The following is a 19,322-nucleotide window of genomic DNA, read 5'->3' on the forward strand; positions in this document are numbered from 1 at the left end:
ATATAACGTGAGTCAAAAGAACGTAACGTCTGGCAGCAGAAGATGGAGAAGATCAAGAAAAGAAGAGCGAGAAAACAATGGAATTTGTAAGAAATCGCATGAACAATGAAATGCGAGACAATGGATTGAGGTTTGCAAAAGCAACAGTCCGGTTTGATATGATAGAATAATATTTTGCAAATTAACGATTTACTATATGGTTTTTCTATTTTACCAAGTAATTCTGTAATTTGTCCTAAATACAATTTGGTTGTCCTCACCCGTGTTCTCCTTCACTACATTTGGTGTCGCTGCCTCCACTAAGGATGGAGATTCCATGGCCGAAGGAGTTTGAGGACGGAGATGTGCTGAGCTTCCTGAAGGAGTTTGAGGCCGTGGCGGAGCTGGTGGGAGTGAAGGAGCCGAAGGCGAAACTGGTGGTGCTGGGGACGCTTCTGAGAGGCAGGGCGAAGGCTGTGTATGACAGCTTGGACGGTGCTGGCGGGAAGACGACATGGGAGACAGTCACGGAGCGGTTGGCGGCGGAGTTTGACAGCCCAGTGGACAGGGAGGACGCGCTGCAGAAGTTCCGGCTGGCGAGGTTGCCGGTCGATGGTGACCCACTGGTGCTGGCTGTGGAGCTTACCAGGTTGTTACGCCGTGCGCTGCCGAGTCTGGATGAGGAGTCGGAGGCACAGTTGTTGGCGTCACAGTTTATCGAGAGTGTGCCTGCCACCGTCTCCCAACAGCTGAAACTGGTGGACGCAGCGCAACCGATGGATATCAGTGAACTGGCGAAGGTGACTCGTCAGCTGATGACGCGAACAGTAGCTCCGGTCGGGTGCGAAAAGCAGGAGATGAGTAATGTCGAGAAGAAGATTGAGGAGCTGGAGCGTGAGATTGCAGCAATACGAGTGAACAATAAAAGGAACGATAAATGTTACGCTTGTGGAGGGACAGGACATTGGAAGATAAACTGTCCAACAAGACGAAGACGCAGATATGTTAGACGTTACAACGAGTGTTCTTTCTATCCTAGGAATCTGGGGATTGTTGCGTTAGTAGACAGAGGGGCAGTATATACGAGAGTGAACATAAATGGGCGAGATTTAGTTTGTCTGATCGATACAGGTGCAGCAGTATCGTTAATAGGCAAAGAGCAATGTAAGAGAATCAAGCCGTGTACATTAGCTGTCCACACGATAGGGGGCCATATGTTAGAGGTGTTTGGCGTATCTAACAGTATCGTAAAATTGGGGGATGCTGAGATAAATTTTCCGTTCGTCGTAACCACAAGCTTATCGAGACCGATATTAGGAGCAGATTTCCTAAGAGAAGTAAAAGCGATAGTTGACTTAAGAAGCGGTAAGGTGGTCACGAAATATGGTTCATTGACAATACACGAAAGTAGCGAAGTGGCTGAAATAAGAGTTGCAGCGGATGTCTCGTCAAAGAAACCAAACATTCACGAGTTATGCAAAAAGTATGCGAAACTATTCACTGGAGATGGGGAGCCGTATGGATTTTGTGACAGAGTAAAGCACGAAATACCGATAAAGAACAGTCGAGTAAATATATTTGCAACACGTCGTGTCCCGGTGCATTTAGAGGCCGAGGTAAATCGTCAGGTCCAGGAAATGTTAAAAGAAGGTATAATTGAGGAAGCGGACAGCCCATATAGCTCGCCGGTACTCTTGGTAAAGAAACCAAATGGAAAGTATAGATTTTGTGTCGACTTCAGAGAATTGAATAATATAACAGACCTGAAGCCTTGTGCAATGCCAACAGTGGTGGAAACATTAGATCGGCTACAGAATGCCACGGTGTTTACAGTGCTGGATTTACGGTCAGGTTATTGGCAACTGCCTATAAAACAGAGTGATCGAAGCAAGACAGCGTTTACTGTACGTGATAAACAGTATCAATTTAAACGAATGCCGTTCGGGTTGGCGGGTGCACCGTTCACGTTCAGAAGATTAATGACACTACTGCTCAAGAATCTAGATAATGTCGAGGTATATGGCGACGATGTAGTTGTGTACAGTCAAACAGAAACAGATCACATCAAGCATGTGGAAGCGGTCTTAAAGCGAATTGACGAATTTGGACTTCGGATTAATAAGGACAAGTCGCAGATAGCGAAAAGTAGCGTCACATTGTTGGGACATAAAGTGGGAAATGGAGAAATAAAACCATTGCCGAAGAAAATTCTTACCATAAAAAATATTGCAGTACCTAATTCGAAAAGGAAGTTGAGACAGTTCCTGGGAAGAGCGGCGTTCTACAGTCGGTTTGTCAAGAATTTCAACGAAATAGCAGCACCCTTATATAAGTTATTGAGCAGCACCAAGTTTACGTGGACTGAGACTGCCGAACAAACGTTCAACCGAATCAAAAACATGCTAGACGATCGCCAGATGACGCTCAGACTGCCTGAACCGGGAAGACTGTTTACAGTGGCCACAGACGCGAGTGATCATGGTATAGGTGCTGTGTTGAGTCAGGCTGATAGAGTGGTGGAATACGCGAGTCGCGTCCTCACACCCGCTGAACAGAAGTATTCAACCATCGAAAAGGAGTGTTTAGCGATCGTGTGGGCAGTGGAAAAATGGAGACCATACCTCTTAGGCAGACGATTTCACATTGAGACCGACCATAAACCCCTGCAGTGGTTGAAAACAGCAAGAGACCCCCGAGGGAAGTTGGCGCGATGGATGATACGCCTGCAAGAATACGATTTCAGTATCGGCCATGTTCCAGGAAAAGAAAACGTAATGGCGGATTACTTGTCAAGACCAGACATGGAAGCCGACCTGCCATTAACAGCATACGCGGTGAATAGTTTAGAGGGAGACCCATTAGAACTCGTCCGGCAGCAGAAAGCTGACCCTAACCTTCGAGAGGTAATCAGAGTGATAAAAGAGGGAGCAGACGTAGATAAACGAACAATGGACAAGGAGGTAATAACGCTGCTTCGGCAAAAGGAACGACTGAGAGTGAACTCATATGGAGTGCTGACCTGGCAGGACGATGATGAGAATTGGGTGGCGGTGATCCCGAAAGGCTGGCGGCGTAAAGTGACACACGAGTGTCACCAGGTAGCACATACAGGCATCGCAAGAACGACGGACTTACTACGACAAAGTGCATACTGGCCGAGCATGAGAGACGATGTGGCTGAATACGTGTTAACCTGCCAGCAGTGTCAGCTAATGAAAAGCGATCGATACAGACAACCGCCATTACAGTCAATCCCAGTAACCGCAGTCGGTGATCTATGGTCGGTGGATGTGATGGAACCGTTTCCACAGACGGCGAGCGGTAACCAGTACCTGTTAGTGATGACGGAACATGCTACACGTTGGGTAGATGCCGTACCCATTGCAGACCAGCGGGCAAGGACAGTGACCGAGGTGGTAATCGGCATATTGTAGCGTGTCACGGAATACCGAAGATGATATTAACTGACCAGGGTCCCTGTTTTGAAAGTGACGAGTTTAAAGCCCGTTTAAAGCAGTTTGGCATCAAGAGAATACGAACTACACCGTATCATCCTCAGACAAACGGGCTTACAGAGAGAAACAATCGAACGTTAAAGGAATGGTTAGCATCAAAAGGAGGAAATTGGGAGAAAGAGTTACCATTGATTTTGCTGGCACATCGTTCCTCCACACAAGGAACGACCAAGAAGTCACCTTTCTTGCTCATGTATGGCAGACAACCACGACTTCCAATGCATAATAAGACCTGGCCACAACAACAGAAGTGGACGACAACAAGGTTAAGAAAAGAGAGGAGAGAGGCAATAAAGAACGTGGAAAAGAAACAAATATCAGACACAAAGAAGGCAGAACAACAGAGGAGAACGTGGAAACCCTTTGCAGTGGGGGACCTAGTAAAGTGTAGAGAACGAAAAAGTAACATAGCAGGGGGAGCAGGGTCGGGGAAGCTGGCCCCAAAATGGGAAGGACCGTATGTTATCACGGAGAGACGCGGCTCGGTCTATACGATCCGGAGAGAAGACAAGCAGAAGCGCGTAAATGCTAGTCAACTACAGAGTTGGTTTCAAGATCATCATGGGTGTGAATCACGAAAAGCACCAAAGAACACAGCGGTACGGAGATCAGAAAGACTACGACAGTAACTTGTTAAAAGGGGGGACGAGTGTGGTGCGTGCTACTTATATTGATATAAGTAGTATATAACATGAGTCAAAAGAACGTAACGTCTGGCAGCAGAAGATGGAGAAGATCAAGAAAAGAAGAGCGAGAAAACAATGGAATTTGTAAGAAATCGCATGAACAATGAAATGCGAGACAATGGATTGAGGTTTGCAAAAGCAGCAGTCCGGTTTGATATGATAGAATAATATTTTGCAAATTAACGATTTACTATATGGTTTTTCTATTTTACCAAGTAATTCTGTAATTTGTCCTAAATACAATTTGGTTGTCCTCACCCGTGTTCTCCTTCACTACAGTCTCATCGTAATATTGATGAGAAAGAGAAAAAAAATAATAATCAACAATGAGATAATTCAAATCATTCCAAATTGGATTATCAGGTTGAAATTTTGTTGCATTTTGTGAGGACGGTAGCTTCCCGATTGGACAGTGCTAATAACCCCCTATGTGTGGATTGGATAGCTACAATGATGATTTCGTTTTTACTAAGAAAAACTATAAATACCTGACAGTTTTGTATTATAATTTGACACTGTCTGGAATAACATTTCTTTCACTTGTCTTCTGTCTTCTTATTTGCGAATTGGAAGGGTTCTAGCGTTCAAGTGCTCAAGTTATACGCGGTATATCAAGAATATAAGCTCTAGATATAATACATTTATAGTACGCTTTTGTTTTACTGGTTTCGGATTTTCTCTTTCGTTGATTTGGACGATGTAACACGTTTACTGGTTTGAATCAATTGATGGTTGATCGTATTAAGCTAATAAAATTCAACGTATTTCATATATGGATGGACTACATCGAAAACACTGATCAATGTAACATTTTATATTCAGATTTTGCCAAGTTGTTTTAAACATTGTTCATATGTACACTTTAACGAGGTTGTAAGCCCTAATAACTCATCTTATTTATAGTTATCAGTATAAGGTTGTCGATAGAGAATGCTAGTGAGCGGCCTATGCTCCTCCACGAGAGTTAACACGGTAAGTATAGGGTTGTAGAGATTGTCAAGTCATAATCAAGATCATGAACCGATTTAAAAAAACAAACGATTTACTTACACTCTACTAATTATTTGTCCATCGATTTTCCCCATTATCTTTAAACTTTATTATTAGACCTCCTGGTGCAGCACATGATTCTGTAAATGGATCTGGGGCGCTTACAATTGCCACTGATGTGATATGCGGTTTCCCAACTGAAACGGATAACGATTTTAATGAAACTGTTGAATTAATTGAAAAGTATCAATTTCCTGTATTACATATAAATCAGTTCTTTCCACGTCCCGGTACACCTGCTGCTAATATGCCAAGGTATTTTCTAAAATTAGGAATTTTTTTCTGTTAATTGTTTATATTTCATAAATATTATTATTATCAGCATGGGGTTGTGGAGATTATTATGTTTTTGATTGAGATCATGAACCGTATGACGTTGGAACACCATTCAAAACCTGGAAGCTGTGACGACGGACCACGGGTGAACTCGAGGAAGCTGTAAAAGGCTCAGAAGGAGCCGAAAACGTTCCATCCAATCATCTTTCGGAAGAATATTCTAGAATTTCTACATGTAGCTTACCGATTGGATACTGCTAATAGCCCCCTGTATGCGGATTGGAGAACTGTAATGATGATTTCGTTCTCACTAAAAACTATAAATACCTGATAATTTTGTGCTATGATTGACACTGTTTGGAATAATATTCCTTTCATCAGTCTTCTGTCTTATTATTGCGACTTCGAAGGGTTTTGGTGTTCTAGTGCTCTGTTATACGCGGTATATCAAGAAATCAACTTTCAAGATATAACAGAAGCACAGCCGTTTCGCGCGCGAGACCGAAGGACCTGGGTTTGAATCCCGCAAGTGGGATCATGAATGCGCACTGTTGAGGAGTCCCACAATAGAACAAAACGGTCTTCCAGTGCTTTCAATGGTGGTCCAACATCAATTGGTCCATGATCTCAATCATAAATATTATTGCTTGGAAACATTTCTAAGTGTTCCTTTGAGATTTTTAGGCTTCCAGTTCATAACCAGAAAATGTGTGATCCTGTAAATTGTCACACTCAAATTTCAGTTATTTAGTAATGACTAAATTTTGCATCAGGAATTTACATTTCAGTAGCATTGTAAAATATGACAATCATATACTGAATACTTCGTTTGCAAACTTCCATCATTTGTCCTTTACACTCTATATGATTCTTCCAGTTCACAATTCATTTTTATTTCTCTTTCTATTCTCTTTAAGTACATCTTAGCCTTCTGCTGCCAGCTATTCAACTTTTGATTAATGTTACATACTACTTATGTCGACAGACATAAGTAGTATACAACACAGTATATGTAATCTTCACAGAGCGGGTTTAATTCAAAGTTTGCTGTTCAGTGAATTGTATAACAGTTTATTATTTGAAGAATATATATATTCTCTAACTTATCATGCCATCTAATCTACGGTGTTGATTGAGTTCAATGTGAATTATGTATATCTATCATTCAACTGAATATCACGTCATTGAATTTCAATCAGGATTGAATAGCTCGTTACTACTCTCGTTGAGATTTCAGCTTTGATCAGTTCTAAGTTTCCTTCGAATTATCTATGTAATTTGTCGACGTTTTTATACCTCTGATCACTTAGCTAAACAGCGTTTTTTCTGGTGAGGCTTCATTTATTATTTATTTGAACACATAAATATTGATACAAAAGGGCACCAAATACATATGCTCCACACAAGTCCCATTGTTTGTGTGTGGGCTGTAATACTGCCTGAGTGCCCAGACCAAAGCAGGTGGTTTCTTAGGGGGCTAAACTTGGAGCCTTCGACCTAAACGTCTAATCCACAAGGCAGTGAAACAACGTCAGGAGATGCACTCCCATGGTAGCCGGTGACCGACAATTGGTTCATACGCCGTTCGTTCCCTCAGAATCCTGGAGTCCATGTACACCATTGGTTTGGAACGAGGGTTTCTAACTCCTCTAGGTAGATGTTGCATATCCACCAACCCGGTTAGAGCGCCGTACATTCACTTTTCGTCCTCTCAATTTTGTTAACAACACCCCATCGTCGCGAAAAGGCATTGAGTAGGACTTCCGTGGCTGTGAATGTATACGTTTGGCCATGTGGGAGTATTTCTAGGGGGAGCTGGCTCTCCCCAGTCTTGACCGTACCAGGACATTTGGGGGTACTAAGGTATATTGCACATTCCTATCTATTTTTCATTTGAATTACCGCTATGAAGTAACGAAATAGGATAATGACATTTTCATCCCCCTTTTATTTATTCAATATTAGCCTACAGAAAATAATTGTTTATTGAAAGATTATTCTCAACTATATCATTTTCATTGGAACAGTTTTATTGATCTGGAAAACACGATCCATTTGATTGACCTAACTCGGTTGGGACATAGCTTCCAACAATTACGAAAAACAATAAATCTAGTCAGCTAACACTACCGATTTTCTGTGCATCATAAAAAAGAATAAAAAATAACAGTGGTAAAAACAACAAAAGGTGTTTTTGTTAGAATGATAATCATTAAGTTTTGAATGTTACCCCAACAATCGTAATATCGACTCTATTCCGCGATCATTACTAGATAACCAAAGAGAATTTTGTACATACCACTTAATACCATACGAATGCTGGTGCTATTCCGCAGATTGAGCTCACTCTTGATACCATTAAATGCCTAGGAGTACTGTAGAACTGTTTCGTCATAATATGCCCATCTACAACCTTTCAACCGGGAATCGGACTCAGGGCATTCAGTCTTGTGCTCGAGTGCTCAACCTCTAAACCACCGAGCAGGTATCTAATGGTTTATATATATAGCTTCAGTCAGTTGACAACATTGCGTGAGCGTCTCGCGATTGTAGAATTTTCATAGTTTGGTTACCTGTGTCCGAGTCGTTGGTTCGCACTGTTCAAGAGTCCTATACCAGGATGGAACAATTGTCCAGTGCGCGCGGAATGCTATTCCTGGTCTCCTGAAATCACGCTCTAAACTACACGTAGGAGCTTTTAACGTACGAACACTGTGACAAATATGACAGCAGGCTTCCTTAGCTAGGACTTTAGAATCCCGCGCCATCGATGTGTGCTGCGTCTCCGAAACGCGCATACAGGATCCGAGTAGCGTCATACATTTGACCTCACCATGCCAAAATAAAGAACCGACTCGATTCACACTTCGTGTATCTGGAAGCCCTGATTCTGCTTCCCGTGGCAGCGCCGGCGTAGGTATAGCATTGAGTCCTAGGGCAGAACTAGCTCTCTTAGAGTGGATCCCAGTAGATAGTCGTTTGTACGTTGTCCGACTGAACGGAACAGTAAAGATCCGAAAAGATAGGGACACTCGTCGTTGCCTCTTCGTCGTCTCTGCCTATTCTCCTACTGACTGCAGCTCAGATGATGTAAAAGATGAGTTTTACAGAAAGCTCTCCGACCTTCTCCGAAAAGCTAGGCGCTCGGATGTAGTAATAGTGGCCAGTGACTTTAATGCTCAAGTAGGTAAACTAAGCGAAAGGGAAAGACACCTAGGTGGATCTTATGGTGTCGTGGCTCAAAGAACAGATAATGGCGACCGTCTGTTGCAGCTATGCTCAGATAACCGCCTGTTTCTTGCAAATACTAACTTTAAGCATAAGGAAAAACATCTTTTAACATGGCGACCCCCTAATTCGTCCCAACGTTGGACCCAAATAGATCACATCGCTATCAGCCACCGATGGAATGGCTCGATAGAAGATCGTCGCTCATTCTGGAGCACATGCCTAGATTCAGATCATGCTCTAGTACGAGCGCGTATCTGTCTGCGTCTTACTGGACGTAGGAAAGACGCTGCAAGGAAGCCTCTTAGGGCCCTACTTAATGATAGTCAAGCTAAGAGTATATTTCAGGAACAACTAGGAAAACAGTTAGGCAGCCATGTATGTGATGCCCACCCTGAGGCAGCATGGAATGATATCCGAAAAGCTGTGGAAACAGTAGTGATATCTGCCAGTAAGGTAACCCGTAAGGTTAGGGAGCAACACTGGATCTCAGCAGCATCTATCGCACTGATAGATGCTCGGAAACTCATTCCACCTGGCTCTGAACATAATGAAGAGCGGAGTCAGCTTAAGCGCAAGCTGACAAGAAGTCTACGCAATGATCGCGAACAGTGGTGGGTAGCGAAAGCAAGAGAGATGGAAAAGGCAGCGGCAATAGGTAATAGCAGACAATTGTTCAGACTTGTTAGGGAAACCGGTATTAGGAAACCGACTGTTAGCGAAACAATCTCAGAGAAAGATGGACATATTATACATTCTCAATCCAGGAGATTGGATCGATGGGCAGAACACTTTAGGGATCAGTTCAACTGGCCTTCAGCCACACTTCGGTTTCCCACGATCTCCAGTCAACCTGAATGGCAAGTTAATGTAGGTCCTCCGTCTCTTTACGAAGTTGAAAAAGCCATTCTTGTTCAACTTTGTCATTGACGTACTTTTAGAGATACCACTCTCCTCATCTAAATTTCCAAGGGTTGAACTTCTACCAGGAGGTCCACTTGTTGACTTAGAATATGCTGATGACATAGTTTTATTTGGCGAAGACGCTGACAAAATGCAGAGTCTTCTGACCACTCTAAAAAATAATGCAAACATGTTCGGCATGCGATTCTCCCCCTCGAAATGCAAAATGTTGCTTCAGGATTGGGTTACATTGACACCCGAACTAATGATAGGGAGTGAAGTAATTGAGCGTGTCGATCGCTTCACTTATCTTGGAAGTCTCATCAGCCTTGTGGTCTTGTGTGTGACGAAATCTCAGCACAGATACAGAAGGCTCGACTAGCTTTTACCAACTTGCGTCATTTATGGCGTAGGCGAGATATCCGTCTATCAACCAAAGGACGTGTTTACTGCGCAGCAGTTTGTTCCGTCCTACTTTATGGCAGTGAAACATGGCCGGTAAGAGTAGAAGATATTCGTAGGTTACTAGTATTTGATCATAGGTGTCTTCAAAATATTGCTCGTATATCCTGGGACCATCGAGTAAGTAATGCAGTTCTTAGGAAACGGGTACTAGGTAAGGATGGCAAGTCAATTGATGAAGTAGTGAAACTTCATCAGTTGAGATGACTGGGACACGTGTTACGTATGCCCAACGACCGACTGCCTCGACGTGCGATGTTCAGTGGTATAGGAGTAGGTTGGAAGAACGCTAGGGGTGGCCAGACCAAAACATGGCACAAGTCCATGAAATCACTGACAAGTGGATTGAGTCATGTTGGTAGGTGTAGACTACCTGGTTGGGGACCGCAAGATGATAGCAACCGATGGTTAGAGACCCTGAATGACATGGCTCAAAATCGTTTGCAATGACGCAGGTGCATCCACTCTTTGTGTTCTCTCAAATTCTAATCTTCTGATTTCTTCATGTCCCTTTCTTTTTTCTCTTTCCAAATTTATTTCACTGTATTATACTCCTTGAATAACATCTTCAAACCCTAATGTTTCTGATTACAGCTTATAATTTTACTACATCTAGCACTACGGGATTTGAATCGACCACTGCATCTCTGTGCTAATGTGGTGTGGCAACTCGAACTGATGTATGTACGTACGAAGTTCTACGTTGTTACTGACTGACTGACTGACCAGTGCTTCGTGGTTTTCAATAGTTATTTTGCTTAGTTTGTTTCGTAATTTGAACTATGATCAATTCTACAACTTTCACAAAATCCTATACTGAAAAAAATCTTTTTGCTTCCAATGTCTTCTGTATAAATGACGCTCAACGTCTGTGACACCTCGTTCATACAGTGACCAAAATCAATACAGAATGTATTATATGTTTATTTTTAAGTAAGAACATAGTTGATTGTAATGTTAGTGAAGATAGTCAAACACTTTATAAGATTCGAATATTGTTTTTACGATATTCTATTATTGTTTTTCTTTATTTATAGAAAAGCTAGTTCTTCCGAAGTAAAATCTCGTACACGTAGATTACACGATCTTTTCAGAAGTTATCGAACTTATGATGGTCGTATCGGTTGTGAAGTTCGTGTTCTTATTACTGAACCGAGTTTTGATGGTAAATTTTGGGTTGGTCATACAAAAGCTTATGAACAAGTATGTGTAAATTATTAATGCAAATTATCAACATACCTATATTGCTTGTTGCTTTTTGTATGGATGTTTTTTTGTCATTTTATCATCAAGAAAGATCAATATGTTCCATGAGGTTTTCATGGTTCTTGATGTATCAGGTCAACTCATTTTAAAACTATTTTTTATTAATACTGAATATTTTCAAAGTTGAATTCACGAGTCATTCTAAGATAGACCACCATTAAAAACCTGAAAGAACAAGACGATCGTTTCGTCCTAGTATCAACCTCCTCAGCAATGCGCATCCACGATCCCGTACGCGGGACTCGAATCCAAAGTGTCTGTTTGATTTCATTGCCTATATTCGTCTGACTCGTGAGGACAAAGAATAGGCTTAAAGTTCTCTTTCCATTCAGCGGTACTGAATTGTGCTCAACCCTTCATCTATTGTCTGAGGTGGATAACTGTCTCACACCCGACACAGATTGGAACCCACGTTCGCGTGCGGGATCGTGGATGCGCACTGCTGAGAATTCCGTTACTGGGACGAAACAACCGTCTAGTGCTTTCACGTGTTTAATGTTGTTCTAGCTTAGATTGATTCGTATATGAAAATTAGGTGAATTATCATTATTACATGATGCTTCAGCATATTGGTTATCAGTTATCTCAGTATGTATGATTAGTAATGAAATTGCACTTATCGCGATGAGCGCGTTATTTAGAAAATTGAGAGAGCGAACATCGTATGTCCGACGCTTTAACCGGGTTAATGGATACGGAGGATCCATCTAGGGGAGTTTGAAAACCCTCATTCCAAACCATTTGTGCTCAAGGGTTCTAGGATCCTCAGGGAACAAATGGCTTATGAATCAATTATGGGTCACCGGTTACCATGGGACTCCCTCTCCAAACGTCACTCCACTGTCTTGTGGATTAGACCGTTAGGTCGAAGGCTCGGGAAGTAGCTCCCTATGAAAACCACCTGTTTCAGTTTGGGCACACAGATTGTATCGCAGCGCACACACAAATGAAGTGACTTATGGGGCACATATGTATTCGGTTCCCCTTTGTACCACTATTTATGTGTTCAAATAAATAAATAAGTAAAAATGTGATCAAACGAAATATTCTGTACACTGTCCCTCTATACTGTTCAAATGTGCGTTGATCTAATTCGGTTATTCATTTATTTACTTTGAAGAATTGACTTATACTAAAGGATAAGACATCAGAAATACAGATTTCTACTCATCGCTGAGATATCACAATTATATCAATGTTTTATTGCTCCAATATGTAAAATGTCTTAGTCTATAACATTTAGCTCTAGGAGCATATTATATAACAAACTGTTTGTGTTCGATTACTGAAGAAATTGATTTCAACTTCGTTATTTTGTTCAAGTTGGATTTTTGTCACTGATTCTCTAGATATTTATTTTAACACATAGATATTGGTACAAGGAGGCACGAAATACATATGCGCCACACCGATCTCATTTGATATGCATGAGGGCTGTGAAACTGTCCGGGTGCTCTAACCGAAGCAGGTGGTTTTCTTAAGGGGTCACACACGGAGCCTTCGACCTGAAGGTCTAATCCACAAGGCAGTGGAGCATCGTAAGGAGATTCAGTCCCATGTTAACCGGTGACCAACGATTGGTTCGAACGCCATTTGTTCCTTCAGGATACTGGAGCCCATGTGCACCATTGATTTGGAATGAGGGTTTTCCAACTCCCTTATGTGGACTCTCCATATCCACTAACCCGGGTAAAACGTCGTACGTTCACTTTTCGTCCTCTCAATTTCGTAAACAATAGTAACGCCACGAGAAGGATGTGAGTGGAACTTCCCTAGCAGAGGCTATATACGCGTGGCCATGTGAGAGCATTTGCAGAGGGAGAGCTGACTCTCCCCACTCTCGGTTGTACCAGGGCATGTGGGGGCTAAAGCCGGCGACACCCGATATTAGTATGGTCATTCTATCCTTGCAGTCTTTGCAGTGGTTGATTTACTTAATGAGGTTTATTATCTTCAATGTGTTATTTTTGTAAACAACACGAAATAAATTGTTATTCATTTCTTAGGTTTTTTTTTCTTCACTAACCTTAATAGCTTAATTCGTATTATTTAGGGATTTAACAAAGGAATGTGTTTTATGTGATGTTTTCTTCCACAGTCTCGTGCGCGAGACTGATAAGTCCTGGGTTCGCATATCTCGAGGCGAGGTCGTGGATGCATACTGTTGAGGAGTCCTGCAATAGAACGAAATGGCCGTTCAGTGCTACCAGGTTTTCCATGGTGGTCTAGCATCAATTGACTCGTGATCTCAACCATTAAAATTACTATAATATCCACAAAACCTTTCTGATACAAATAATGTCGTTGAATTAGGATTGACATTGTTATAACAGTTGAGCTTCCCACGTTTACACGTATGACACGTTAATTTACCTTAAACAAATATCTACACTAGATTTTCAACCACCCACCTCCCAATCCCAGTGTGTCTATTCGATAGGACTTCAATACAACTCAAATAGATGATCAAGAACACGTAATTAGCCTGACTAGAATGTCAATATATTTCTACAAAAAAAACCCGATACAATCCAACAGTAATCAATAACCAATCAATCAATAATAATAAGGATAGGGGTAATATATAACTCATCTGACACCTGTCAGACTGCTATGTTTGAAGCTATCACGAGTTCACTTAATCTGCGAACGAGAACAAGACTCGGTGACCAAAGACCAGTAAGCTATTGATGCGTCTCAGCCCCGCTAACTAGAGGGAGAAGTCAGAGCTTGGAATGGGAAGTATATTCTACAAAACAGCCAGAAACGAGTGATAACAACAAACACAATTCAAAATGTATATATACAGTGCAGAACCGTCCTTGGGGAAAGTTACCGAATAGCATACTAAAAGATGAAACGGACCAATAGCATTTAAGACATTTCTCAGTGGGAAATACGACATGAAGGTGACAAGAGCGCCTTTGGCGCGGAAACAAAGAAATTCAAATTTTCTAAATAAAATTACAAAACTAGGTCCTTTCCCAAGTGAGTTCTGAGGAACTGACGTCTCCAACACAGACTATCTACATTGTCTGACTAGAAAGACAACTAATCATTATCATTCTCGTCCATACATCATATATTTTGTTTCTTTTTTTCTTTGAGGAGGAGGAGGAGGGACGTACCTGTAAAGGAAATTGGATTAGAGGTGGTCCTAGTGACCTTGGAGCGTGACCGCAGTGCCCAAGGGACAACTGCTTGAGGTCAGTCACACACCATCTTTGTGTGAGTAATTTTCGTGTTAGCTCAGTACTTGTTGAGACCTTACCTACCGCCGGAGACGGATATCCGTGGGATAAGGCGAATTGTACATTTTTAGGGTCGAACTTTTCTAACCCCACCCTCCTTGTGGGAAGGCAGCATCGCTGTCATGCTGGTTGTCTGAAGGAAATACCTTACTGCTGTCATACCTCTGTACAGTCAGCAGTACGACTTCGCCTTCGGACCTTGGGTTTGTTGCTTTAAGTCTTACTGCTCTTCAACCGACCTGTCTGACATGGTAAGACCTTGAGGAACGGTTGTTCCAGCCAATATAGCTCGGTTGCTTCATCACGATAGGCAAGCCCAACCACCACGTCAAGGTAGCAACAACGGTTGGGTTTTTCTTTGGGGTGGGGTGGTGTGAAATAACTATTCCAAAATTATAACTTTCCTAATAATACTTACATTTGTTTAATTATTATTCCAATTTCTATGTTTATTTTCATAGATTTTATTACCAAAAGATCCGGATGTTTATGGTCGTATAGTACTTGTACGTATTATAGAATGTGATAAATTTTTTATGCGTGGTATCATTATTGATTCTGGACCATTGGATTCTATTGTTTTCCCAGATAATAATTTCAATTTATCATCTTTACCTTTATTAATACAAAATTCAATTCAATTATCTAAAATAAATTATACTACTATGGTAAAGCCAAATCAATTTAGTATATATACGTTGATTAATTCATTACGAAGTGATAAAACATTGGTTAGTAAATTTGTTTTGAATATCAATATAATATATGTATACTTTATTTTATAATGTGAGTGCAAGAAGGCATCAAATACCTATGCAATACACAAGTCACTTGATGATATGTGTGAGGGTTGAAATATTGCCTGGGTGTCCAAACCGGAACATGTGGGTCACTCCTCGAGACTTTGACCTAGAGGTATAATTCACAAGGTAGTAGAGCAACGTAAGGAGATGCAGTTCCATGGCAGCTGGTGACCAACAATTTGTTCATACACCATTTTTTCTCTGAGGATTCAGGAGCCGATGTACACCATTGATTTGGAATGAGAGTTTTCAACTCCCTTCGGTGAACTCTCTGTATCCACTAACCCGGTTAAAAGCATCGGACATTCACTTTTCGTCCTCTCGATTTCGTAAAAAATCCATCTGTCGCGATAAGACAGTCAGTAGGACTTCCCTGACAGTGGCTGTATACGCATGGTCATGTGAGAGTATTTGGAGAGGGAGAGCTCTCTCGACCCTCGGCTGTACTAGGACATTTGGGGGCATAGTATTTGTAACTCATACAATGTATATTGCTTGATAGATGCGAATGAATTCATGAGCCGTTCTATTCTAGTGTGGGATTCCTCAGTGGCTGTGGTATGTGTCCGAAATCCCACACGCGGGAATCGGATGCAGGACTTTCAGTCTTGAAAGAGGGAAGACTATAACCAACTGCATATTGTTCACCATTTCACAAAGATTCACGTTCATTTGTTACTACAGAAATCTATGTATTACAAAAAGCGCATAGGAAACTGGGTTCAGTTTATTATATATACCTTATGCCTAAAGAAATCATACAAGAATGTTTGGGATGAGTTTCTCATCCTTTAAATACAAAATGTTGTTTCAGATCTAGTCTGTGTCAGCGCGTTGACTACCTCACTTGTAGTTGAAGCCTCAACTTATCTATTGAGTCCGTACTTAACAAAACATTAACATATATACAGAAAACTTGATGTACCCTTCCAAAATTGTGCTACCTGTAGTACAGATGGAATGTCCGTCTGCCAATCAATGGGTGAGTGCACTTGGGAACTGTTTTTTCTTCATCAGTATATGGCTATTAAGCATGGCTTATAAAATTGGCCACTGTTTATCCTGGCTTACAGATCGCGATACTACGTATCATTGTTGAACCATTTATTGAGTGGAACTCATCACTGTATATCAACCTCCTTGATTATGAGTAGGCGTTTGACAGTGTGGATATATGAACCTCTTTCGATACTATGGTGTATCTAAGAAGATCGTCAATATCACACTGACTTCTTACGATGAACTACACTGCCAAGTGGTGTATGGAGGACAGCTGACAGATGCATTCCAAGTGGGGTCTGGTGTCAGACAAAGCCGCTTACTTCGATTCTTCGTTCTTCTACTGGTCGACTGGATTATGAAGACCTCCACAACTGAAGGGGAGCACTTAATGCAATGGATAGCTTGCATGCAGCTAGACGATTCGGACTTCGCAAATGATCTAGCTCTTCTATTCTATACACAGGTAAAGACAGCGAATGTAACAACAGTCTCTACAACAGTAGGCCTCAACATACACACCAGAAAAACCAAGTTCCTTAAATACAACACGGAGAACACCAACCCAATCACCCTCGATAGAGAAACTCTGGAAGATGTGGAAACTTTCACGCGCCTGGTTAGCATCATCGATGAACAATGAGGATCTGATGCAGACGTGAAAGCAAATCAAAGGCAGCATTCTTACAGTTGAAGAACATATGGAACTCAAAACAAATTTTAACCAATATCAAAATCAGAATCTTTAATATTAACGTCAAGTACAAAAGTCAAGTATTTATAAACAATTGTCGACGCAAGATACTCAATGTTTGTTAACTGGTTATCACTAGCAACATCCTATACTGTGGGGGAGAACAAACCGGCTTCCAGCTGAAGAGAAAATTAGGAAGAAACGCTGAAGGCGGGTAGGAAATACATGAAACTTCACGGTGCACGCCCTAACATGAAAAATGCAGACCGAAGAAGACGTTGGGCTTGGAGTAGGATACAGATATTAAAACAATGAATAACACTTGGCAACAACTGGGAAGGAGATTGGAGTATAGAGTTGGTTGGAGAATTCTACTTGGCGGCCTATGCTCCACGAGGATTAACAGGCGTAATGAAAAAAGGTAGTGGCAACTGATCTGAAACAAGGGATTTCGACGAATGATATAATCTTCATCTCTATATTCATATATACATATATATAAACATGTTTTCATTTTATTATCAATCTTATTTTTCTTACTATTATAGGCATTTTACATGGGTTATATGATACTTATAATAGCTGGAATCTGTTCCGCATGGAAATTTACAGATTTGGATCTATACAAGAAGTTTTCTCTTACTTGATTCTATATGTCAATGAAATATTGTGATAAATTGACTATGTATATACATTTGATTTTTGTTCTATTTCGAATAATACATCTATTCAGAAGTAATTGTTTGATTCTTTTGTTTGACTACTTATTCAATAATGACGTGTGTATGTCTGTGAATTTAGGATCGCATAGTTGTTGTTTTCGAGATGGTGGAGAAGATTTGTAGCTCAGGTGGATGATTTTGGTGGAATTTTCTTTTTGAAAGAAAAGGCGATTGCATGTGATAAAGTGCTCTTCATTTCATTTGATCCGTTCCACTTGTGAATTTTTCTTATGATACCCCCCAGAAGTATAAGAGAACAAAACTTTTGCCTGAGATACTGTCAATTAATAGATTTTGGCAAATATTATTGTTAAACAAAAGTAAACGATCTCACAGTATCGAACATCTTGACAAATTCCAGTAATAGTGTTTGGACAAGAGCTTTTTGATCCCATCACTCCTGAGCTGATGAGGCGTTTGTGGAGTGCAAGATCTGAGATTAGGGAGTGGAGTGTTGAAGAAAAAGCATGAAAGACATATCCAATTAAATCGTCTGGTATGTGTTTGATGTTACAAGCAAATGAAGAGGATTAAGCGTCTACTACAAACAACTGGCTTTTACCTCGCAATCTTCGTGACCATCTTTACAGTCTGTTATTGTGTCAACTTTGTTAATTTCTGGTATAAAATAATCTCTGTAACATATCGACTCTGTCATTTGTTATCGTGTTACAGACTTGGGTAGTCGTTTGTTTTTTATTTATTTATTTTTAAACACATAAACATTGGTACAAGGAGGCACCAACTAGTTATGCGCCACATAAACCATTCGATTCATGTGAGGGCTGGGATACTGCCCGGGCGCCCGAACCGAAGCAGATGGTTTCTTTAGGGGGTCACACCCGAAGCCTTAGACCTAAAGGTCTAATCCACAAGGCAGTGCGGCAACGTAAAGAGATGTTGTTATATGGTAAAAGGTGACCAACGATTTGTTCTTACGCCATTTGTCCCTTCAGGTTCATGGAGCCTATGTACACCATTAATTTGAAATGATGGTTTTCCGACTCCCCTAGGTGAACCCTTCATGTCTACCAAGCTGGTTAGAGTGTCGGACATTCGCTTTCCACCCTCTCAATTTCGTAAACAATAGTAATGCCGCGAGAAGACAGTGAATAAGACTTCCCTGGCAATGGTTGTTGTACATAATTGCTCTGTATCTATCGATTTTTTCCATGTTGTTTTTTAGATTTGTCAATATGAACTATGGTAATCCAAAAAACTCTGCTGCAATTTTAGAAAAAAGTCTGACTAAACTACGTGGTGATGTAAGTTGTAATTTTCTTATACTATATAAATTTCCTTAGGTTAATATAGCATCTTTTGCTTATTTATTTGTGGAGTTAGTCAAATATTCAATGCGTAATGTATCCAGTATGGATCTTGTTCAGAAAAGGTAAGTTTTTCTTGTGTAACGTGAATAATTTATACTAAAGCCATGAAAAATTCCAATTATAATGAGATTATCTATTGGTATTTGGAGGTTAAGTA

General features: G+C 40.9%; 1 protein-coding gene across 1 annotated transcript in view; it reads left to right on the top strand.

Moving 5' to 3' along the window:
- CDKAL1 (Threonylcarbamoyladenosine tRNA methylthiotransferase) overlaps positions 1 to 19,322 on the top strand; it is a 41,320-nt gene that overhangs the window by 18,150 nt on the left and 3,848 nt on the right. The window contains exons 8-12 of the mRNA XM_051217666.1: positions 5,288 to 5,485; positions 11,137 to 11,302; positions 15,078 to 15,347; positions 17,661 to 19,099; positions 19,139 to 19,227. Coding sequence (XP_051065086.1) covers positions 5,288 to 5,485; positions 11,137 to 11,302; positions 15,078 to 15,347; positions 17,661 to 17,759 — 733 coding nt within the window. The 3' untranslated portion in view covers positions 17,760 to 19,099; positions 19,139 to 19,227. The remainder of the gene's footprint in view (positions 1 to 5,287; positions 5,486 to 11,136; positions 11,303 to 15,077; positions 15,348 to 17,660; positions 19,100 to 19,138; positions 19,228 to 19,322) is intronic.

This window comes from Schistosoma haematobium, chromosome 5 (assembly GCF_000699445.3).
Source record: "Schistosoma haematobium chromosome 5, whole genome shotgun sequence".
Lineage (NCBI taxonomy): Eukaryota > Metazoa > Platyhelminthes > Trematoda > Strigeidida > Schistosomatidae > Schistosoma > Schistosoma haematobium.